General features: G+C 38.3%; 1 protein-coding gene across 2 annotated transcripts in view; it reads right to left on the bottom strand.

The window, feature by feature from the left end:
• Positions 1 to 21,123, bottom strand: part of col2a1b (collagen, type II, alpha 1b) — a 48,016-nt gene that overhangs the window by 10,648 nt on the left and 16,245 nt on the right. For both annotated transcript variants that reach the window (XM_039797741.1, XM_039797742.1), the window contains 27 exons: positions 20,591 to 20,644; positions 20,120 to 20,173; positions 19,974 to 20,027; positions 19,662 to 19,706; positions 19,489 to 19,542; positions 18,913 to 18,957; positions 18,669 to 18,722; positions 14,589 to 14,687; positions 14,220 to 14,264; positions 13,587 to 13,685; positions 13,322 to 13,375; positions 12,962 to 13,069; positions 12,470 to 12,523; positions 10,814 to 10,912; positions 9,367 to 9,420; positions 7,991 to 8,089; positions 7,591 to 7,644; positions 6,697 to 6,750; positions 6,216 to 6,269; positions 5,993 to 6,046; positions 5,440 to 5,484; positions 5,237 to 5,335; positions 2,850 to 2,957; positions 2,287 to 2,340; positions 2,039 to 2,092; positions 1,784 to 1,837; positions 1,462 to 1,515 (listed from right to left, as the gene is read on the bottom strand). In XM_039797741.1, the coding sequence (XP_039653675.1) occupies positions 1,462 to 1,515; positions 1,784 to 1,837; positions 2,039 to 2,092; positions 2,287 to 2,340; positions 2,850 to 2,957; positions 5,237 to 5,335; positions 5,440 to 5,484; positions 5,993 to 6,046; positions 6,216 to 6,269; positions 6,697 to 6,750; positions 7,591 to 7,644; positions 7,991 to 8,089; positions 9,367 to 9,420; positions 10,814 to 10,912; positions 12,470 to 12,523; positions 12,962 to 13,069; positions 13,322 to 13,375; positions 13,587 to 13,685; positions 14,220 to 14,264; positions 14,589 to 14,687; positions 18,669 to 18,722; positions 18,913 to 18,957; positions 19,489 to 19,542; positions 19,662 to 19,706; positions 19,974 to 20,027; positions 20,120 to 20,173; positions 20,591 to 20,644 (1,755 nt within the window). The remainder of the gene's footprint in view (positions 1 to 1,461; positions 1,516 to 1,783; positions 1,838 to 2,038; positions 2,093 to 2,286; positions 2,341 to 2,849; positions 2,958 to 5,236; positions 5,336 to 5,439; positions 5,485 to 5,992; positions 6,047 to 6,215; positions 6,270 to 6,696; positions 6,751 to 7,590; positions 7,645 to 7,990; positions 8,090 to 9,366; positions 9,421 to 10,813; positions 10,913 to 12,469; positions 12,524 to 12,961; positions 13,070 to 13,321; positions 13,376 to 13,586; positions 13,686 to 14,219; positions 14,265 to 14,588; positions 14,688 to 18,668; positions 18,723 to 18,912; positions 18,958 to 19,488; positions 19,543 to 19,661; positions 19,707 to 19,973; positions 20,028 to 20,119; positions 20,174 to 20,590; positions 20,645 to 21,123) is intronic.

The raw sequence follows: 21,123 nt of genomic DNA, 5'->3' as shown, positions 1-21,123 counted from the left end.
CCAATAAGAAGCCAAGACACATTACAACACTTAACGTTACTCTACACTTAAGACTTAAGACTATAATATGGAACCTTTAAAGTAAGACTATGTAATTTTTGAAAGAAGAAATAACATTATTTTTATTATAAATAAAAAGGTGAATTCATGAGCAATAAAACATACTCATGCTTAATTTATTACTCAGGGTTTTGCTGGTAAGATCATACTTGGTCTGGTGTGACCAGTAGCTTATAGTGGCTAATGTTAGCAAACTTTAAACAGATAAAGTTGCAAAACTGCTGCTACTGAGTCACTTAATTTACGTTATGACTCTTCTTTACTGCTGCTATTGTTGCGCTACATTTTAGCATTTACTATTATTGTGTAATTGTCACTTGTGGTCACAGTTCAACAAAGGTTAAATAGACTTTTTTTTTTAAAGTAGTAGCTATTTACTGTAGAGGAAATATATTTATAAACTGCAGTATAAGATGAGTTTTCTTTCATTTTTCTTCTTTTTGTCATGATTTCTCTTTCACATAAAATGTGATTGTGAATTCTTCAAAAGGAATTAAAGTATAGAAGTGTGTCAAAATATTTGAGGCTGATGTTTCATGCAGCACCCATGGCTGTTTTTAGTCTAGTTTAAATGTATTTGTTTGTGGTAATGAGCTGTGATGTTACAGTCTGTGAGCTGTGAACCATAAAGTATTTAGACACCTTGTAGTGTAATTCATCCTCACAAAAAAATCAACAATTAATCAAAGCGTAACCTAGAGAAAAGAAAAAGTATGATAAAGTGTGTTGTCACAAAAGTACTGATGAAAATTCATTCGGAAGGATGTGGCTTATTAAAAACATGTATTTGATTTCTGCCTGGAGTCTTTCAGAGGAACTAAATGGATGAGTGATACAAAGACATCACGTCAGACTGTCTACACACTAATTTCTCTCCAAAGAATAATATACTGACGTAGACAAGACATTATGTCAAGATACAACAGAAGCCTAAAAGGGAAAGACAATTCGATATCCAAATGTTTCCAGATAATACTAATAGGTAGGAGGTTTGAAAAAAGAAAAGCTGTGATTGAGGTTGATGCCTGTCATCCCTCAGCCCATGACTCTTTTGATGAAAGAAAATAATCAATTAAAGTGCAGTCTCATTTTCCAGGTAACTAAACACAAGGGGAGGTTTTGTATCTGTTTTTTTTTAATCTAGAGAATAAAAGAACCACATTACAACTTGATTTGATTACTATCAAGGAGTTGAGGTTATCTGTTGTGTATATTTATTTATTTTCAATTCTGGAGGAGTTAATTATGCCTGCTTTGGGTTACTAGTTTTTAAAGTGCGCACCACTTTGTATTTTTAGGTTTAATTTATGTTAATGTCCCTGACATGTAGTCCATGGCCCTGGAGTCATGCTCTTCAGACCTCTGCAGAGCTAAGGGCTGGTCAGTGTTGTTGTTACTTACAGGGGGTCCAGCAAATCCAGCAGGCCCAGGAGGTCCAGTTTCACCCCTGTCACCCTGAAAGAAGAAGGAAGAGAGGCAATAAACACTCAGAGGTTAGTTCAGGCTGCAATACTGACAGAATGTGAGAGAAATGGGTGACCTATAAATACTTTCACATAGACAACTACTATTTCATACTTGTCATCTTTATTCTTACAGAACCATTGGCTATTCAATATGGTTTGATTATTGTAAATCTCAGAACAAAATCCTCCTTCAAGCTTTATTTTGGAGACAATGGCATCCTGTTTTTGAATTGATACTGGTTAAAGGTGTCACTTACAGGAGCACCGCGGGTACCAGGAGCACCAGAAGGACCGGCAGGACCAGATTCACCCTGAAAGAGAACACATCACACATCAGCAACACATTCAGATAGATGTGCTGTCAAACACAGTTGGATATGCAACAATAATTTAAAACCATGTACAGCAAGACATTTAACTCAACACCATGTTTAATAAAAACCACTATAAGAAAGTATTATAGTGATAACTTGCCAATAACTATGCAATAATAAAAATGATATAACACTTACCTTCTCACCGTTGGGGCCACCAGGACCAGGGGGACCAATGGGACCAGTGAGACCCTGTGACAGCAAACAGCAAAAGGGTGTAAAGACTTGGTTGAATGTTTGGCACATTTAGTTTTGAAATCAGCCCTCAAAACAATTAATACATGGAGATTTAAACTTTTTTTTTTTTTGATTTAAAGGAATGAACATTTATGATGATATACTGCCGCAATGACAAATTATGGTTGATCACAATGACAGTCACTTACTCTACCACCGTCTTTGCCGGGAGCACCTTCAGGTCCTTTCTCTCCAAGGTCACCCTATGTGAATATAAATACAAGTCAGTCACCTGACAGTGGTATAGGCCAACAACTTAGAATCAAGTAGAGAACATTTTATTTATTAAATGTAGGGCTGGGCAATGTATCGATAGTATATCGATATTGATATATGAGGCTAGATATCGTCTTAAACTTTGGATATCGTAATATCGTGATATGATACAAGCATTATTTTCTCCTGGTTTTAAAGGCTGCATTACAGTGAATTGATGTCATTTTCTGAACTTACCAGACTGTTCTAGCTGTCCTATTATTTGCCTTTACCCACTTAGTCATTATGTCCACATTAATGAGGATTATTTATCAAAAATCTTAATGTGTTAATATTTTGTGAAAGCACCAATAGTCAACCCTACAATATCGCCGCAATTTCGATATCGAGGTATTTGGTCAAGAATATCAGGATATTTGATTTTCTCCATATCGCCCAGCCCTAATTTAATTTATAAATATTCAGTCATTAACACTTTGATCCCATCATGACTTACTCTGTCTCCTTTGGGTCCAGGAATGCCAGAAGCTCCTCTCTCTCCGGGCATACCCTGCAGGCCGGGGGGTCCCTGAGCTCCACCAGTACCAGCAGGTCCAATGGCTCCCTATTATGCAGCAGAAATAAATGAAAAGGATGTAATGCAAAGACAGCAGACAGAAAAAGGTGCTTCGTTATAACTGTGTATAAGCACCTGCACGGATGTCTGAGGGTGCCATACTGTTTAATATATATGAGTGAGAAACATAAAAATAATGCTGTCACAGAGTGAGAAGGCTTCTATTTATTCAACAAAAGAGACACATGGCCATCTTTGTTTAGGCATGCTCTGTTTATGATTACCAGAGGATTTAAGTAGAGATGTGAGGTTATCATAACAAAATCTCTATTCCACATATCAAAGCCACGAAAAAGGAGGGAAATGCAGGCTTTGATTATGGATTATGAATAATCTGTTTAGGGCTCTGCTGGAGAGAGAGTGGCTCCAGGTCCTTGGTCCAGGCTCACACATCCTCCATGTTGGCTGTGAATACATTGCAACAAATCGTGCTGCATCTTTCTCAGCGTCGAGCTTCACAAACTGTGTGCTCATCCCTCCTCCATCGCCATCCCCAACACGTCAGCTCTATAATCCTCTCTATCCGCTCCTGTCTGACCTTAAAGGAAGAAACCCTATGAACTGGGATTAAAATCTGACCAGATAACAAACCAAATGTGAGAATTGCATCCGCTGTGAGCTCTGCCCAGAGTGCAGTTGTGTCGATTTACTGCAGTGATTGGAATTTGTTGATGGCTGATAAGCAAGTGACTGTCCTGCTTGATTGAAAATATGCTGAGCTACCAATTGTTTAACAATGTAGAAAAGATCTTATTTCTCTTTAAAATAATCATGTTTTATTCACTAAATTTAGTATTTTAAGGCAGAGTTTTAAATTGTGCAGATTTGTATTACAGTAATAATTCTTTATAACGAAGGTGAGCCACCTCGCCTGAAATAAATAATATAATAACAGACTTATATATATATATATATATATATATATATATATATATATATATATACAGTACAGGCCAAAAGTTTGGACACACCTTCTCATTCAATGCATTTCCTTTTTATTTTCATGACTATTTACATTGTAGATTCTCACTGAAGGCATCAAAACTATGAATGAACACATTGGAATTATGTACTTAACAAAAAGTGTGAAATAACTGAAAACATTTCTTATATTTTAGATTCCTCAAAGTAGCCACCCCTTTGCTTTTTATTAATAAGGGAAAAAATTCCACTAATTAACCCTGACAAAGCACACCTGTGAAGTGAAAACCATTTCAGGTGACTACTTCATGAAGCTCATTGAGAGAACACCAAGGGTTTGCAGAGTTATCAAAAAAAGTAAAGGGTGGCTACTTTGAGGAATCTAAAATATAAGACATGTTTTCAGTTATTTCTTCTTTTTTGTTAAGTACATAATTCCATATGTGTTCATTCATAGTTTTGATGCCTTCAGTGAGAATCTACAATGTAAATAGTCATGAAAATAAAGGAAACACATTGAATGAGAAGGTGTGTCCAAACTTTTGGCCTGTACTGTATATATATATATATATATATATATATATATATATATGTGACTAGGTATATGCTGTATATAGGTATATACAGTATATACTAGGTGTATACTGTATGTTCGTGTATGCTTAATATTTTTCCTTATTAAAAAAATTACTGCATTTGTATGCCTTTATTGTGGATTTGAACAGTAGAGAGATGACAGGAAATAAGGGGCGAGAGATGTGGAGTGACATGCTGCGAAGGTCCCCAACCAGAATTGAACCAGGGGACGTTCACATTCAGGGTCAGCGCTCTAAAACAAAGTCACAAATTGTATAATATTCACTGGTTATGAGCAGTTCAACATAAGAGTGATTCTTGGTGTAGCAGAAAGATCTGTTTCTGCTTTCCACTCCTGTTAATCATCTTCAGCCTCAGACACCCCAAAATGAATGCACTTTTCTAAAACATGACGTTTACTTTTAGGAAAACTGAGCAGAGGTGCTATTTCATGCAGCAAACAACATACAGACCATATAGTCATCTATTTACTAAAAATCATAAGACAAAATATGTCAGGATCTGGGGGGCTTACCACCTCATTTTTTGGGGAAAACACTGAATGTAGCTCAACTCATCTAAGTTAACACCTGACGTTATTATTATTTAATCACATGCTCACATCGTGTTGCTGCTGCAGCTGCATGTGATAAGAGTGAATCAGAAAACTGGTGGTAGTAGAATATTTGCCGGTGGTGTGAGTGCACCTTAGGCGGTAACGTTTCATAATTTCAGTCTCTTCCTGGTTTTAGACCAAATGCTGGACTCACCTTGGGTCCGTCAGTTCCAGGAGTTCCAGGCAGACCTCGGGGTCCCTGCAGACCCTGAGGGCCGGCAGCTCCTCTCTCTCCGGGGAAACCACGCTCTCCCTGAACGGCGACACAGCGACAATTAGCGACATGTCTGATAATCAGTATATATATATATACATCAGATAAACAGTAGCGACGTCAAATACAGACTGACAACTTACTCTGGGTCCAGTAGCACCAGCAGCTCCACCCTCTCCAGGAACACCCTTAAAGGAGGAAAGGAGAAGTTCATGGAAAAGATATGCAGGATCAGGGTCATCTTTGTTTGAAAAGACGAAATACTAAAACTAGTAATACTACTACTGATAGATTTAGCTATAGTGTAAAATTGGGTTACAGCAGTGCTAACTCAAAATGATAAGTGAGAGCTAGATATTTACAGAATGTATTACGTTTAAAAATGTACTGTATATTAAACAGAACATGGACCTGCTTATAGCATCTCAATGCTACACTTTTCCATTCACAGTGATGCAGAAATTATCTCTATGGTAAGATGATTGTGGAAATAATAAACCTGCTCTTTTAAAGCAATGCCCTGTTAACAGTTTAGTAGAAAGATATTAATGCTGTCAGGGGTGCAAGTGAAGGAACTTGGATAACAGCATCCACCAAAATGACTTTTAGAATATCTTCTCTTCAAGCCTATGACCCAACAATGCTGGTAATACCATTGAGTTTATGAGCTATATTTCACCAATAGAAGGTACTCACCTGGTCTCCAGGCTTGCCTCCCTCACCAGGGGGGCCGGGAGGTCCAGGCAGACCCTGAGCACAAGAGAGAATGAAACAGATGTAAGCAAAAACAAACACTAAGTCAGACATGAACAAAAATCGTAACAAATTAATGTACAGCAATACATCAGCACATGTCGGTTAACAGAATATTGATGTAGCGAGAAAATGTTGATTTTAGGGTTTGAGCAGATAGACTGACCTGGAAACCTGAGGGACCAGGCTGTCCTTGCTCTCCTCTCTCTCCAGCAGAGCCCTAAACAGATTATTCATAATCCATAATTACGAACAATTTCGATCATAAACTACATTAGACTTTGATGGTGATGATGGTGGGAGCATTTAGCTAAATTTGCCATTTATGTATCTCTAATATCAGTACACAACACTGGAATAATTTAAGGATTTCTTTTACAAATGATGATAAACAAGCTTTCATTTGTTTAGCACAATGAAAGACAAACTAAACGAGTTGAAAGTATGTGATTCGGTGATGTCATTTTACAATGTCCAGACATTTGTGTCAAGGACTTTTTTTTTCCCAGACAGAGCTATTGACGAGACAGTCTGGGAAATTGAGATACAGAAGGTTGTTTCTAAGTGCAGACTGAGTAAAGGGAGGAAGATCATATCAGTGTTGAAGCTATATGGAGTGGGAGGGGAGGGTAGACAGAGATACATACAGCGGGGCCGGGGGGTCCAGCAGCTCCAGTTTCTCCATCTTTTCCAGGCAGACCCTGAGGAGTGGAAGGAAGAGAGGGATGAGGGAGGGAGGGGGGAGATGCAGGAAGGGGGCAGACAAATAGATAGATTTTAACAGTTAGGCCAAAGGTGATGTTATTAAGTAGGTAGACCTCTGATAGCTATAACTGAGCTTTTCAACATGCTTCTCATGTGGAAGCTGAACTACAGAAACTAGCCAGAGAATACAAAACAACCTACTGCAAGAAAGTTTCATTTAATCTGTGGATTAACATTATAAAAATCATGAACTTTAGGGGCGTTAAAATGAATCATTGCATCGATGCATCGCGATGCGGACCTGGGCGATTCTGCATCGATGCAGTAACAGACCATAATCTATCATAGCCTACTGATGTTACTTGTTGATTTTCCGCTCGCTGCATTTTTTGTTTCTGCCTTTTGTTGTCTGCTGTGTTCGGACTCCGCTACATTCAGGAAGTGCCTTTTTTAAGAGCAATAAAAAGGGGAGTTCATATAAATCTGACTGCTTGAATTTGTTGATAAAAACCATGTGTAGCAATATATAATAATATTAAGGAAGTGACGCAACGTGATATCGAATCGATTCAAATTGTTGATGGGACAATCATCGAATTGAATCGTGAGACCAGTGAAGATTCACACCCCTAATGAACATTCAGAGTCTGAAAAGTAGTCTAATACTATTGTGTATTCCAAAACAGAAATGTTTTATGTTATCTACCTGATTTGATTCATGATTTATGTGAATATGTATCATCTGTCAATAAGATCTTCAGTTATATCAGCTTGTTTGTTGATTGTTTTTTTTTTTGTATTTTGAAACGACAGAAAAGAAAAGGTGAATGACTTACTCTCAGACCAGGAGCTCCACCCAGTCCTTTCTCTCCCGACTTGCCAGGCTCACCCTAATCACAACAGAAACAAAATGTGGCGGTTAGTCACAGAGCCGCTGCTAATTTTCTTGGTCCTGCATCTATTTTGAGAAGAAAGAGGGTGAAGGTGATGGTGCACATCAAATGGCATCAATTTGTTCAGCGGTACTCCAGGTGTTGTTGAACGTGTGGAGTTTCTATTCTTGATTCAGGGACTTTATTTTTTATTTTTTTATTTTTTTTAAACACAACAAAACAAGTTATATTGGCCCAAAATCTATTATGTTGAAACAGGTGGGCATCTATTACTCTATAGATAACACCTTTATATTGGTTACGCATTCACAATTTATTCTTTTTATGTACATTAATTACTCACAGTTGCTCCCTTGGGTCCGGGGAATCCCATGACACCAGGCTGTCCACGGGCTCCCTGTGGGCCGGGGGGTCCTGGGCGACCGTCCTCACCAGAAGCTCCCTGGTCAAGTAAAGTAAAATTTATTTAAAGAGCACATTTAAGAACTACAAATAATGCTCAAAATGCTTTACAGAGAACAATTAAGCAATCTAAGTAGTACACAGTATAAGCAATCAAGTGGCCATGACAACATCTGTGAAAAGTAAAAAGCTGTTGTATAAAGATGAGTCTGATAATAAGCGGTAAGGGCCAGACATGGAAATGCTAAATCACACATGGATTTAGACTGGGGAAGTGGAATAGAGAGGAGTAATTGGGTGTAGAGGTTTGGAGTGGGGTTGAGCAGAGAAATGTCCAGCACACAACATTTACTCAATTTGTTGAATTTTTCATTGCTCCTAAATAAATAAATAAATAAATATTTAAACAAACCACACATGGGTAAACTAGGAAAGCAAGGAAACAAAGAAATAACTGATCAAATTATTCCTTAGTCATAATCAGTCTGATCATAGTCAGTCAACTGCTTGATATGTCAGTAAACCACAATGTTTTAAATAAAGCCAAGATAGAAACCTTAAAATATGAACAAATTCAGCACTACTTTTCATACCAAAGTGTTTCAAGTTTACCAAAAATGGGATGTTGCGCTGTATGATGCAACAGATAAATACACACATTACGAATTGGCCTCCCCACACCCAACCTCTCAAACCTCAACAGCAAAGCTATTACACACAGAGCACACGCCATAGCACATGACCCCAGGTACCCCCTCAACCCATTCTTCAGCCTGCTTCCATCTGGTCATAGATAACAGATCCCTGGCCAGAAAATGGGCATGCTATGGCAGGATCTTTGTCCCCTCTGCCATACCATCACTCAACAAAACTCACCATTAACTGTCATGTGTGTAGGTGGTCTGTGTACAGGTCTGTGTGTATAAATGTGGATGTATCTGATGTCTTTCATGTTGTCATGTTGTGGTGTGTAATGTATTTATGTACCATATTTATGTGAGGCTCTGTACAGACTAGTTACTCTAAAAAAACAAGACAGTTGAGCTTTTTTGAAACACAAATTGGGGATAGGGTACGAGTCCGGTGGATAATGGGTGGATAAATCTCCTACAATTAAATTTGATGAAGCCACTTATGTGTCATGTGATGAGAGCAAATTTTTTTAAAATTACAAATCTCTCCCTGTTTGTTCTGCAAGTTGTATGAAAAAAAAAACATACAGCCGTAATACTGAGTGAGGATACACGCTGTGTGATTATTTTTTATTGATTTACAAAGACACAACAACAGCAGTACAAAACAAAAAAGTGTACTTACAGAAGGTCCAACTTTGCCTTGAGGACCAGCGTCACCAGGGCGTCCAGTCAGGCCCTGTCAGAGAAGGAGAATAGAAACGCAGACACATCCACATGAGTCATCAGACACCTCTAGGCAGGGACATGCTAAAGAAAGGTGGGAACATATGGTGGGAAGCTAAATTTACACCTCTAATTGGCCCGGTGTGCAACAAGCAACAGTTTAACGCCTACTGATAGAAATGTAGAACATAAAAGAGAGTATGTTTGAGGTTACTGATGTTAATGGATTCAGTTCACTACAGGTGCGAACTTCCTCTGCAATGATTGAACACAAATATTATCAACCACTTGTGTTGCTGTTGGGAAATTATATCACTCCAGGAAGAAGCACACATGTTGTCCAGTGGAAACCATTCATGACTGTTTTCTTAGGCTTATCTCAGCTTGGGTTTAGAGATTTTAAATTGTTAAAGGGGAACTCCACTCAACTCTTAGGGAGTTCTATTGTATATATGAAAACAGTTGCATAAAGCCTTTTGTGGCTCCAGACGGAGCTGTTAAAGTTTGATAAAATGACTCATGTGCCACTTGAATCAGTATCGGTTAGGTCTGAAAACTACAAATTATTATATGAGATGAGAGAAGATCTGGAAGTGTGGAGTTAGAAAGAAGTGAGTTCATCAGACCTCTGCTGGAGGTTAGCAGCTCGAGGCTACATTAGCCACTACTAACATAACACACCTGAATCTTCGACCGAGTTGTCGGTGGTCGGATTGCATTGTGTGTAATGTAGGCGCCCGGTTTGACAAGGAAGAAGAATGTGTTGGATAAAAAAGACGATATCTTTGGTTCATCACTTTTATCCTTTTTTTTTTTTAAAACTGTCCATTGTGAATCCAACAATGTTATGGTGCAATGCTAAATGGGTGGAGTCCTCTTTTAACAGAGAGCCAGTGCTGCAAACTGGAACTTGGAAGATGAAAGTGTTTAGCAGGCAGGTAGAATTTAATGTAAAAATACAGTCAGTTGCATTGTCGCAAATGTAGGGTTCAACCAGTGTTTTGGGACTAAAACTCTGGATATCTTGGCCTCTGCTGATTCAATTCTGACTCTTTCTCTGGTTGTACAGGACAGCAATGGTATGGTCAGCTGAGAATTAAAATACAGTTAGGACTGGCCCAGATCTTCAGCTAGATAATACGTATTACTAGTATTAATCATACGTCAAATATTACCACAGAATGGATGACACCTGACATTGTATGTAGCCTATTGTAATGACACTGACCAGTATAATCACCACAAAACCATCTAACAAGGCCACAATGTGTATTTAAAATGGAAAGATACATTGGAATCCATCTAGAATTAGTTCATTATTTCCTTATTTCTGCATGTTTTAAAGCACATTTCTGCAGCTCATCAACATCCAGATCTGTGGTACTACAAGTAAGGGAGGTGCTTACTCTGGCACCGGGCAGACCAGACTCTCCAGGACGGCCAGGGTCACCGTTGGCACCCTTGGGACCACTGGCACCAGCAGGTCCACGCTCACCAGGGGCTCCCTGTGTTAGGAGAGAGAGAGAGAGAGAGAGAGAGAGAGAGACAGAGAGAGAGAGAGAGAGAGAGAGAGAGAGAGAGAGAGAGAGAATAAAACAGGGGTTGGTCATTCAGTCAGTCACAAAAGAGGGAACTCTTTCAATTCTCAAACCCCAGAGGAAATAAGTTTCCCTTTTAATGGTGCGAAGGAGTTTCATTGACCTGCTGGAAATGAGAAGATTAAAGTCTGACAGATTAATTTGGGTAGAAATGAAATTGTGTGGGGAAGATAATGTTAGATGAATTGCTGGCTTTGGGGATATGGGACATATAGGTCACTAGTGCATTATGAGGTTCTGAGCTATGCTGCCATCTTGTGGCCACATGGTTTAGTTACAGTACATGTGTCACTGCTGCCGGCACGTGATTTTCAGATGCATTGATGAAGAAACAGGGGTGCTGATGAATTTTATTCTTTGCTCTTCACTGAAAATACAATGTATTATGCACTTCATTAACTAAGGGGTGTTTGTAAGGGGGCCTTTTTTCTTAACCTCCTGGGGGAATTTATATATACTGTATATACATATAGCTATAACTTGCATAAATCACAATTGCTAAATTTCTAGCTCTTTGAGAAATGCTTGTATGAACTATGAAATATGTCTTTAAATCTTTTCTGCACACTATTTCGCAATGTTTTGTCAACCTGTTGTCTCACCAGGTATTTCATCAATATATTTATACATGTATAATCCTAACATATACTAAATTGTTTTGGTCTTTTAACAACTAATACCAGATATTTGCTAAATTAATATGATCTTATATAGTTTATGTTATATTGCCACTACTGATTGTTTTTTAAAGGTGCCTTAAGGTGGAAATATTCAGTTTTGGGGACATTTTGCCCAGCTTGTGCTACATTGGTGGGTTTGTCACGTGCACAGCATCAACTGCAACTGATAAAAGAAAAGTCCCGCCCTATTTGGCTGAGGCTCACCACCCATAGAGCCTTAAAGTTGTGTGAAAGTGGATTAATTTTCTGGCAAGAAGGAGAAGTATAGTAATGTATAGAGGGCAGTTTGAAGTCCAAAGAGCGCTGACTCCTTGCTCTCTCTAAGATGTAATTGGAAGTTGTGATGACACTACAGTTCACTACAGTAATAGAATAGTGAGAGCCTTATCTTTTCCATGGCTGGATTTAAAGTTTACTGAGTGAAATTGAATTACAGTTTATGGTGATGTGATTTTTAAGCAGTATGTGACAATTTTGTTACTTTTCAGAAATATTATTTTCTAACTGCAGCAGTCAAAAACAAATAGAAAACCAATAAGAATATAGGACAAAGTCATTGTCAACAGCAATTTCCAAATGCAATATGCAGTAGATGGAATATGTTAATTGTCAGTTTCACAGATTTACACCCGTGACTATTGACTGCTGCATTAATGTCCTTATCTCTTCCTTCCTCTGCCAGGTCTGTTTCCTCTAAATGCAACCATGTTTATTTTCTCTTTCAGAGCAGATACTCTGTTTCAACAGAAATAATAAAGAGATCTCTCCAGAAACTGATACTCACCTTGGGACCAGCCAGACCATCTTGACCAGGGAAACCACGGTTACCGGGGGCTCCCTACACAGAAAACACAAAACCAGAGTCAGGGTTATAATTATAACAACAAAATCTAAGTCAATGAATCTCACTGTGGTTCTTAAACCTTCTCCCAGGTGGCGACCAACAAAATAAGATTTAATTATCTATTATCTATTAATTATCATTAAACAGGTTCCCTCTCACCAGTATTATCTCCAAATGTGCAATATGCACACCCTTGCAATTAACACTGATTCAACAGCGACAAAAACTTTCACGTATGAATTTTGTGGGACAATATTTTTTCAAAGGGTGCCATTATGTGTGTATATTAAGAAATCTATGACATAGAAATATCTGACAACCTTTGGTCTACAAATCAAGGAGGACACCATTTATTCTGTGAGTGTTGCCAAGCAGCATACATTTACTTAAGCTATAAAATAACTTGTTTTCAATCAGATAGATGGTACTCACTCTCTCTCCAGGAGGTCCAAGTGGTCCAGCAGCACCAGCCTCACCCCTGGGTCCTCTCTTGCCTTCTTCTCCTTGTGGGCCATGAGCTCCCTGAACACCAGGTGGTCCCTGGAAAACACATCCACAACAGACCATTTTATCACAGGAAGACAGAAAGACTGAATGTTGGGTCCATTCAGATCATTTCATGTAAAGCATTTATAATCTGCTAATTTCAAATGTACTTGATTTTAGAAGTTTGTTACCCACACTTATAATTTGGCTAGATACTGTGTCTACAGTAGATGTCAATGTTTAGATGCTGTTGACTAGGTGAACAATCAGGGAATACAGGGACAAGTAAAACAAAACAAAACTCACAATTTCTCCTTTGGGTCCAGCCTCTCCCTTGAATCCTGGGATACCTGGGTCTCCCTAAACATTAATGGATAGAGAGAGAGAGAGAGAGAGAGAGAGAGAGAGAGAGAGAGAGAGAGAGAGAGAGAGAGCAGGTTGGTCATTTTTTCTGTGCCATGTTATTATTTGGAATATACTGTCTATTGAGCACCAAATTTAAATTGTAAACCCGGACTAACACACAACTCCAATGAATCTCTGGCTAGTGAATGATTCCCTGAGTACATACAGATGTTCCTTTGGGCCCGAGAGGTCCAGTTGCTCCTTGAGGCCCGGGAGGCCCACGAGGTCCAGGGAAACCAGGAGCACCAGCGATACCAGGAGCACCCTACAGAGGAAGAGACATGACAACAGTCAACTGATTGAACACTCAACCACCATAAATCAACACGGATTTTACTGTGAGCAAATAACATGTCAGTGTAATGTTCATAGTGAATTCTCCTTTGCTCGGTGTAAATAAGAAGACACTGTCCCATTGTTAGTCAATTGGTAGAAATTATGCACTATAAAAGCATCAGTGACAACTGTCAAGCTGACTGACTTGTGCAGTGAAGAAGAGTCTCATCTCAAGTTTTCAAGATACGACAGAAAGCTCAAAGTGAGTTTGTGCTGTTTATGGAACAAATATAATTAGAACGCCTCTGATTTTTGCTGTGCGTTGATAATGTGCTGAATCAGTTGTAAATCTGTGGAGTCTGTAGTTTGGTGATCTGAAACCTACTGCATTTTCATTTCTTCTGTCTTGTAAAAGCACAGACATGTGTCAGACATGCCACTTATGCATACTAGATCAGTTATGAAAATACACAGTAAGTGGTTGTCAGTTTGAAATACAGACAAATAAGAGTTTTAAACTTACAGCTGATCCTTTGGCTCCAGGGATACCATCAGTACCAGGGTTTCCCTGTCGAGAAAAATACACAAAGCAAGTCAAAACACTGCAATAATCATAACTGGCCCTGATTCAGTTACTATTCTGGGAGAGATTGGTCTAATCTCCAGTGTTAGAATATGTTGTCATTAACAGCCTTTCTACAGCCCAGCTCTCTAAGTGGATTAAAAAGTATCTATCACCTGGGAAAAAAAGAAAATATTTGAGTTGCACTGCCTCAAAATACTGTGTATCATAAAATTTAGGTGACAACAGGTATTTCCTGTTAAGCAATACTTTGCTATAGTAAATACACTATGTTTTTCCTTTGAAATACGTGTTTATAGCATCACTTACAGAAGCGCCAGAAGGTCCGGGTGATCCAGGAGTGCCTGACTCTCCACGGGGTCCCTGAGCACCCTCAGGTCCACGAGCACCAGTAGGACCAGCTTCCCCCTGGTTAGCAAAAGAGAAGAAAGAAGAGATGAAAATATAAAGTAATATGTAAACAAAAAAATGTAAGTAAAGACATTGGGATAGGATTAATAATTTTAAAAACAGAAAGTATGAAAGAGGGTACTTAACATATGTGTAACATTAGCTGCAATGGTGCAGAGTCAGAAGAGTGTAAATAGCATAAAATAGGAAAATAGTTCCTAAGATCTAGGATCTACCTTATAACGGGACAAGACATAAATAACACAGATAATCTGAACAGACAGATGTGAATATTACAGTATTGGTATAAATTCAAATACACCCCCATATTGTAAATATGTAAAGAGCAAAGAGCAGCCCAAGAAGAACAATCTTGAACTGATAAATGAATGTAGTGTAATACTAAACCAGGAAGTGAGCTATCAATTTTGCTAGGCAACAAATGATACAGACAGATGACTGAAACACACAATCTAAGGTGGAAAGTAACTAAGTAAAATTACTCAAGTACTGTACCTTAATACAATTCTGAGGTAATTGTACTTTACTTTAGTATTTAAATTGTATTCCACATTACACTGATACTACACTAATTTATCTGAGAGATGCAGTTACTTTGCAGATAAAGATTTTCCACATAAATACAAGGCATTGTTATACAGTAAATTAAGCCTATGGAAAGTATATAAATTGAGTAAAATTAGCTCTACTGCAGTCGGCTAACATTACAATATTAAAATGGTGCTTCCATGTTAATGCATCAATAATTCAATATTAAATAAAAATGTAGAGCCCACTTTGGCTGTAACGTTATAGTATGATTTTGCTTATAATACACACTTTTACTAGCCTGGAAATCCAGACCCAAATCTGAAAGATTAAGGGTCTGGCAATGAGTAATGAAAATGGCCCAACTCGAGGGGCGAAAATCTCACTGCACGCAATTGGATAACATTACGACCAATCACAACAATATACGGGGTGACGTATCCAGAGCCCAGCGGAGCTAACTGGTAGATTAAACTGTCGTCATCTGTTTAGCTCGCCTCTGGCCCGCCTATATCAGATACACCGATGTGATTGGTGCAGCTCAGCTACAAGGGCATAGTTAATGAGCATCATTACTGAATCCCAGAGTGACTCGCTGAGCAAATTCAAATTGTGCTCTCGCGAGAACTCTGGATTTCCAGGGTATACTTTTACTTAAGTAAGGTTTAAATACTGGACGTTACTTAACATATTTTTATAACGTTACTGAGATATTTCTACTTTTCTGTACTCTACTTCCACTACTGATACTGTAGGCTAACGTTACACACCATGGATGTAACGTTACAGTATTAAGAGGTAACGTTAACGTTACACACATCAATGTCCACTGTTTTGCTACTTAGCTAACGTTAACTTAACCGTAATAAACATGTCTGCTAACTTACAACTACACCTGTGCATATAGCATTTTACTAGCAAGTTAGCCCCGTCCATCATAACGGTTTAACGTTAGCTAAATTGATGGGAACCAATAATCTTTCCTGCTGAGACCACTACTCGTTCACCACCACCTATCTAACGGGTTAACTTAACTTAAGGTGACACACCACAGATGTATTAAGAGTGACACACACATTTTCGACAAGGTAACAGACGTCGACACTGGTGTTACCTGAAACTGAGTTTTCCTGCCTGTGTTGACAGTTTGGGGGCGCTGCAACTTTGACCTCAGATGACTTGCTTTCCATAGAGATCTCTGCTTCACTTCACCAGGCTAAGTTTCTACTAACATGTTACAGTAACTATGTCATGAGTGGATGTCTGTTGGCTCTGTTTTTGCCGGAGTTTAGTGTTTCCGGCTGCAGATTATTGCTCTACTTTGGCGTGTTAGCTTCTGCTGCTGGCTGCTAATTCCTGATCTTATGTGGCTGTTATCTATCTGCTGCTACCTGTGAAGTGCTATTTGGTATTAATAGTGAATTTATTCTTGGTGGTTGCTGAGCTCATTTTTCTTTTGCTTGCTTTTGTGGAGGCTGAATTGGTTTTGTGGCATATGATATTTCGTGCTGTTGTTTGGGGGACTTCACATGCACAGAGTCCATTTATTCACATAGGCTAATTATTTCCGTACAGTGGGTTGACAGGAAACTCACATTACTTTTGCCACACAATCATATTCCTCACACAATTCATTCAGTCTACAACGGAGGCATATTTTTTCCAACTCTGATGTTAAGTGTTTTATGTGACATCTTGCTTTATTATTTGTCTTACACTCATTACATCTAAATTGTGCTGTTCTATTTATGCTGCTGCTACATTCTAAGTTTATGCATTTTTATAATAAGAGACAACCTGCTACCATAGCCTGCTACTTGAAGTGTAAGTGAATAAGTATTATCTTCTCGCCTTCTGATGAGTTTAGGTCCATCTATTCACTAAGTATTGAACTGATGATGTCAGAGCATAGACACCAAATATCAACTCTGTACCATACACTATTAACATAATAAATATATGAGTTGGCTTAATAATAAATTTCACATTATCTGGCTTCGAGGAAAACAGGAAATAAAATGTATTATGAAATAGTAGCATATAAACTATTAATATAATCTACTGACTGTCTTTTCAATGCTGTTAAAAGTATGCTATCAGAAGGTGCATCATGTTTTGCAGACCTTTTGGTTCTGTATAAAAATAAGTTTTATAAGTTTTTTCAGCATGGTGATGAATGGATTTCCTTTGCTTTTGCTGCAGCTTTGTAGACTTTGCAGACTCAATAGTATGACAGTGTTTGCAAAAATGGTGATGTAGCGTATTGATTTTTTCTTTTCCCAAAGCCAATATTTTACTGGCTCTGAAACTAAGGTGAAAAGTGAGAAAAAAGGAGGATCACCTGCCAGTTTTATGGAAAGTTATGGAAACAATTCTTAGCATTTTAGAGGTGATAGCTTGGCTTTTATAAATAATACAATGCCGAAAATCAACTGAAGCTGGGTAAACGTTGTCTTGGTTAGATCTTTTCAGTTCAGGAGCACGGTTTATTAAGTTGAGGTACAGATACAGTAAGTGTGTTGTTTTGTCTAGATAGCTTTTCATTGTGTTAGTCTTGGGTCCCTTTTAACTACAAATCCTAGCTCGTAATGCTCGGAGAGGAAAAGACTCTCAGGATCCTGAAGGTACAGCACCATAACATAAGATGAGAGTTTTAACATTCCTCACCATGGGACACTTCCTCGAATATTTATAAAGTCACACAAAGACACACAGTCTCACAGACTTCCCTGCAGACAAACGTAACGTGTTTATGGATGTAAGTTGATACGATACATAAACACACACATAGACAGACATTTTTACATCTTCTGCCTAGCTTGCCTTGATTACTTCAAGGGAAACTTCTGGATTTTGTAAAGAGATACTCCATTTGTAATTCCTAAAAGAACCTCCAAACTATCAAGGGGCTGGAAGAAAGCAAACCAGCAGCACTGGGCCCTGGAGCACACAGCTGAGCCTGTCTGCCATGCAGGAGGAATAAATCAGATGCAAAGCAGAGAGAGAAAAGAAGAAAAATACAGTAAGAGGGAGTGAGAGAGGGAGAATAACACTTTGTAAAACCCCCTCCTCCCTAATTTTCCACACAGATGGAGGCCTTAAGCACTCAATGCAGAGGTGCCTTCTCCGATTTCACTTGAGCATTTCAACTTGTCCCCACAAAGTCCTCCCTGAGCCGTATGCATTTATTTTCTGAGATATTCACTTTTTTGATTTGATTCAAGGAAGTCTTATTCTAATGACACAGAATTCACCAAGCCCACTTTTTTGTTGCACCTGCTATACTCACAACTTTGTTTTTGTAGTGGAAAAAGTCCAAAGTAAGTTCAATTATGCTGGTTAGTTTTAGAATGGAGGGGACAGACACAGTTACTCTCATTCACAGAATAAACCTAACAAAGGTGAGATGAAGAGGCAGTAGGGCTTTTATTTAGGTAACTTGTGACTTACCTTTGAACCAGGAGAGCCAGGGAAGCCTGGAGCTCCAGAGGTACCGACAGGGCCCTACAGAGAGGGAAAGATAGTCTGTTAGCTCAGCTATTTATAACTGACACATCCAGGTAGAGACTGCTATCATACTGCATAGGGGATTGTGCGCAGAGAAGTGGGGATTAATTTCATTTGCAGTATTTTTTTACTAAATCTCAAACCAAAGGGTGAAAATGAGTTAAATGAGACTAAAAATGATACTTACTGGGGGACCAGCAGGACCGGGCAAGCCATCATTTCCACGTGCGCCCTGAAATAAACAATTATAAGCACATGGCATCAAAACCTTTGTGTTTAATAATTACTAATTTACTAATAATTAATTTTACACAAACTAGTACAGGGGAGTAAAATATTATGCCTGACACACTGAGCTTAACTCTTCTTTACTTTTTAGAATTACAGTGCAAATATTAGCAAGTACACATTAACAAGTAAAAGGACACATTTGAATTAGATTAGATTAGATTAGATTTTTTTTATTGATCCCCAAAAAAATGGGAAATAATGGTGTTGCAGCAGCAAAAATATCAGACACACAGCACACATACAGAGTATACATTAAATAATAGGAAACAATATACATTAGATAATAATTGAATACTACACAAGCAATATTTAAAATATATACAATTTGGAAGTAAAATGTACAACTGAATTAGAGTATACTCTAAGACTACGCTGCCTAACTCTGTAGTAGACACTAAAAAAGCAAAGTGAAGCATATAATCCATCTGCTGTGAATCAGATGATACGTTTTTGTTAAAAAGACAAAACTCACAGCAACTCCACTGGGTCCAGGACGTCCTCTCTCACCAGGCAAACCACGAGGTCCCTGTGTAGTTGAGGGAGAGGAGAAAATAACCTTTAAAATCAGTTCACCATCATAACTGAGACTGGATTTGTACATTTTTTTTTTTTTCACATGTTGCTGTCATGTCCAGAATTACACACCATAGGTCCAGGAGCGCCATTCTCTCCAGGAGCACCAGACTCACCCTAAAGAGAGGAAGACATATCTGGCTGTTAGGACGGCAAGGCAACCTTAAATAAAGACAGTCTATTGGTCATCTTGGCAAAAACTTCTCTTCCTGGAATCTTCACTGAATCAACGAAAAATTATCTCATACCAACTGTCACAGATATTGTATCTTGCTATGCTGTATCCTTCACACTCTGTTCATCACCATCAACACACAGAGACATACATAAACAGACATTAATTAACTGGAAAACAGTGCTTACACGCATAGAACAAAATCCTACCTTAGACCCAAGCGCTCCAGTCTCTCCCTTTGCACCATCAAGACCTGGATAACCCTGAAATAAAGAACCGAGAGACACAGTTAGGAAAACAATAAACAACTACCTAATTTTCCTGGAAATCATTATTAGACAACCAATACACTCACTCTGTGTCCCTTGATGCCAGGCAGGCCAGGAGTTCCTGGGAATCCACGAGCTCCCTATGATACAAGAGGAGAGATGATGCAGCAGATTAATATTCAGATTAATATGCTTTGATTCTTGGCTTGAGATGATAAATGACTCTGTAACTAATAACTTGTAATTTAAAGATATGATCCATAATTACTGTCAGTTATGGTGAGAGGTGCTTTATTGTTTAATAAATGTAAAGTAAAAGTGCACCGGCAATTTGAGTTGATTATGTTATTCTGAGATGTCAGCATCTCTATAAGTGTATGTGAAGTCCATTAGAGTATAAAAGTTCAGATAAATAAGGCCCGTAATAGGCTGGTTGTGGCCACCAGAGAGACAAAGACAATTGAAACCTTACAGTATATCATCTGAGACTTCTCTTTAGCAAAATGCTCAGTACTTTAAAAACAGTCAGAATGAATCAACAGCCTGTGAAAATTCACCTGAGGTCCAGCAGGTCCACGGTCTCCTGGTTTGCCAGGTTTGCCAGCCTCACCCTAAAACAAAAACAGAGAGGAAATGTTACATGAAACCTTTATTAAATCTTTGTGAATTACACTGGACCCGCCAAATATCTATATTGGGAGACAGTAACGATGAGAATACATACATTTTATTAAAAATGACAGCAGCCAAAGAAAGTGTATTATTTAAGTGGAAATCCAAGCACCCACCTTCATGGTGGAGAGGAGTCATATTGCAACCCAGAAAACATTATGTACAATGTTAAAGGGCAAACAATGAAATTTGCCAGGATATGGGGCAACGTTATTTTATCTCTATAAAAATAATAATTATGTAGATAATTATTTATATATAATAATTATTATTAAATATATATTTATTGTATGTGAACTAAAGCTATGATGGAATGTTGTTATTAATGACACGTTGAGAGGATTCTGAATATGTATGTTATTGTGAAGGGATGTATTGACACTTATATAGACACATAGACACACACACACACACATAT

This window comes from Perca fluviatilis, chromosome 4, assembly GCF_010015445.1.
Source record: "Perca fluviatilis chromosome 4, GENO_Pfluv_1.0, whole genome shotgun sequence".
Classification (NCBI taxonomy): Eukaryota; Metazoa; Chordata; class Actinopteri; order Perciformes; family Percidae; genus Perca; species Perca fluviatilis.
The sequence above is the reverse complement of the archived record's forward strand: the minus strand, read 5'-3'. Positions and strand labels throughout refer to the sequence as shown.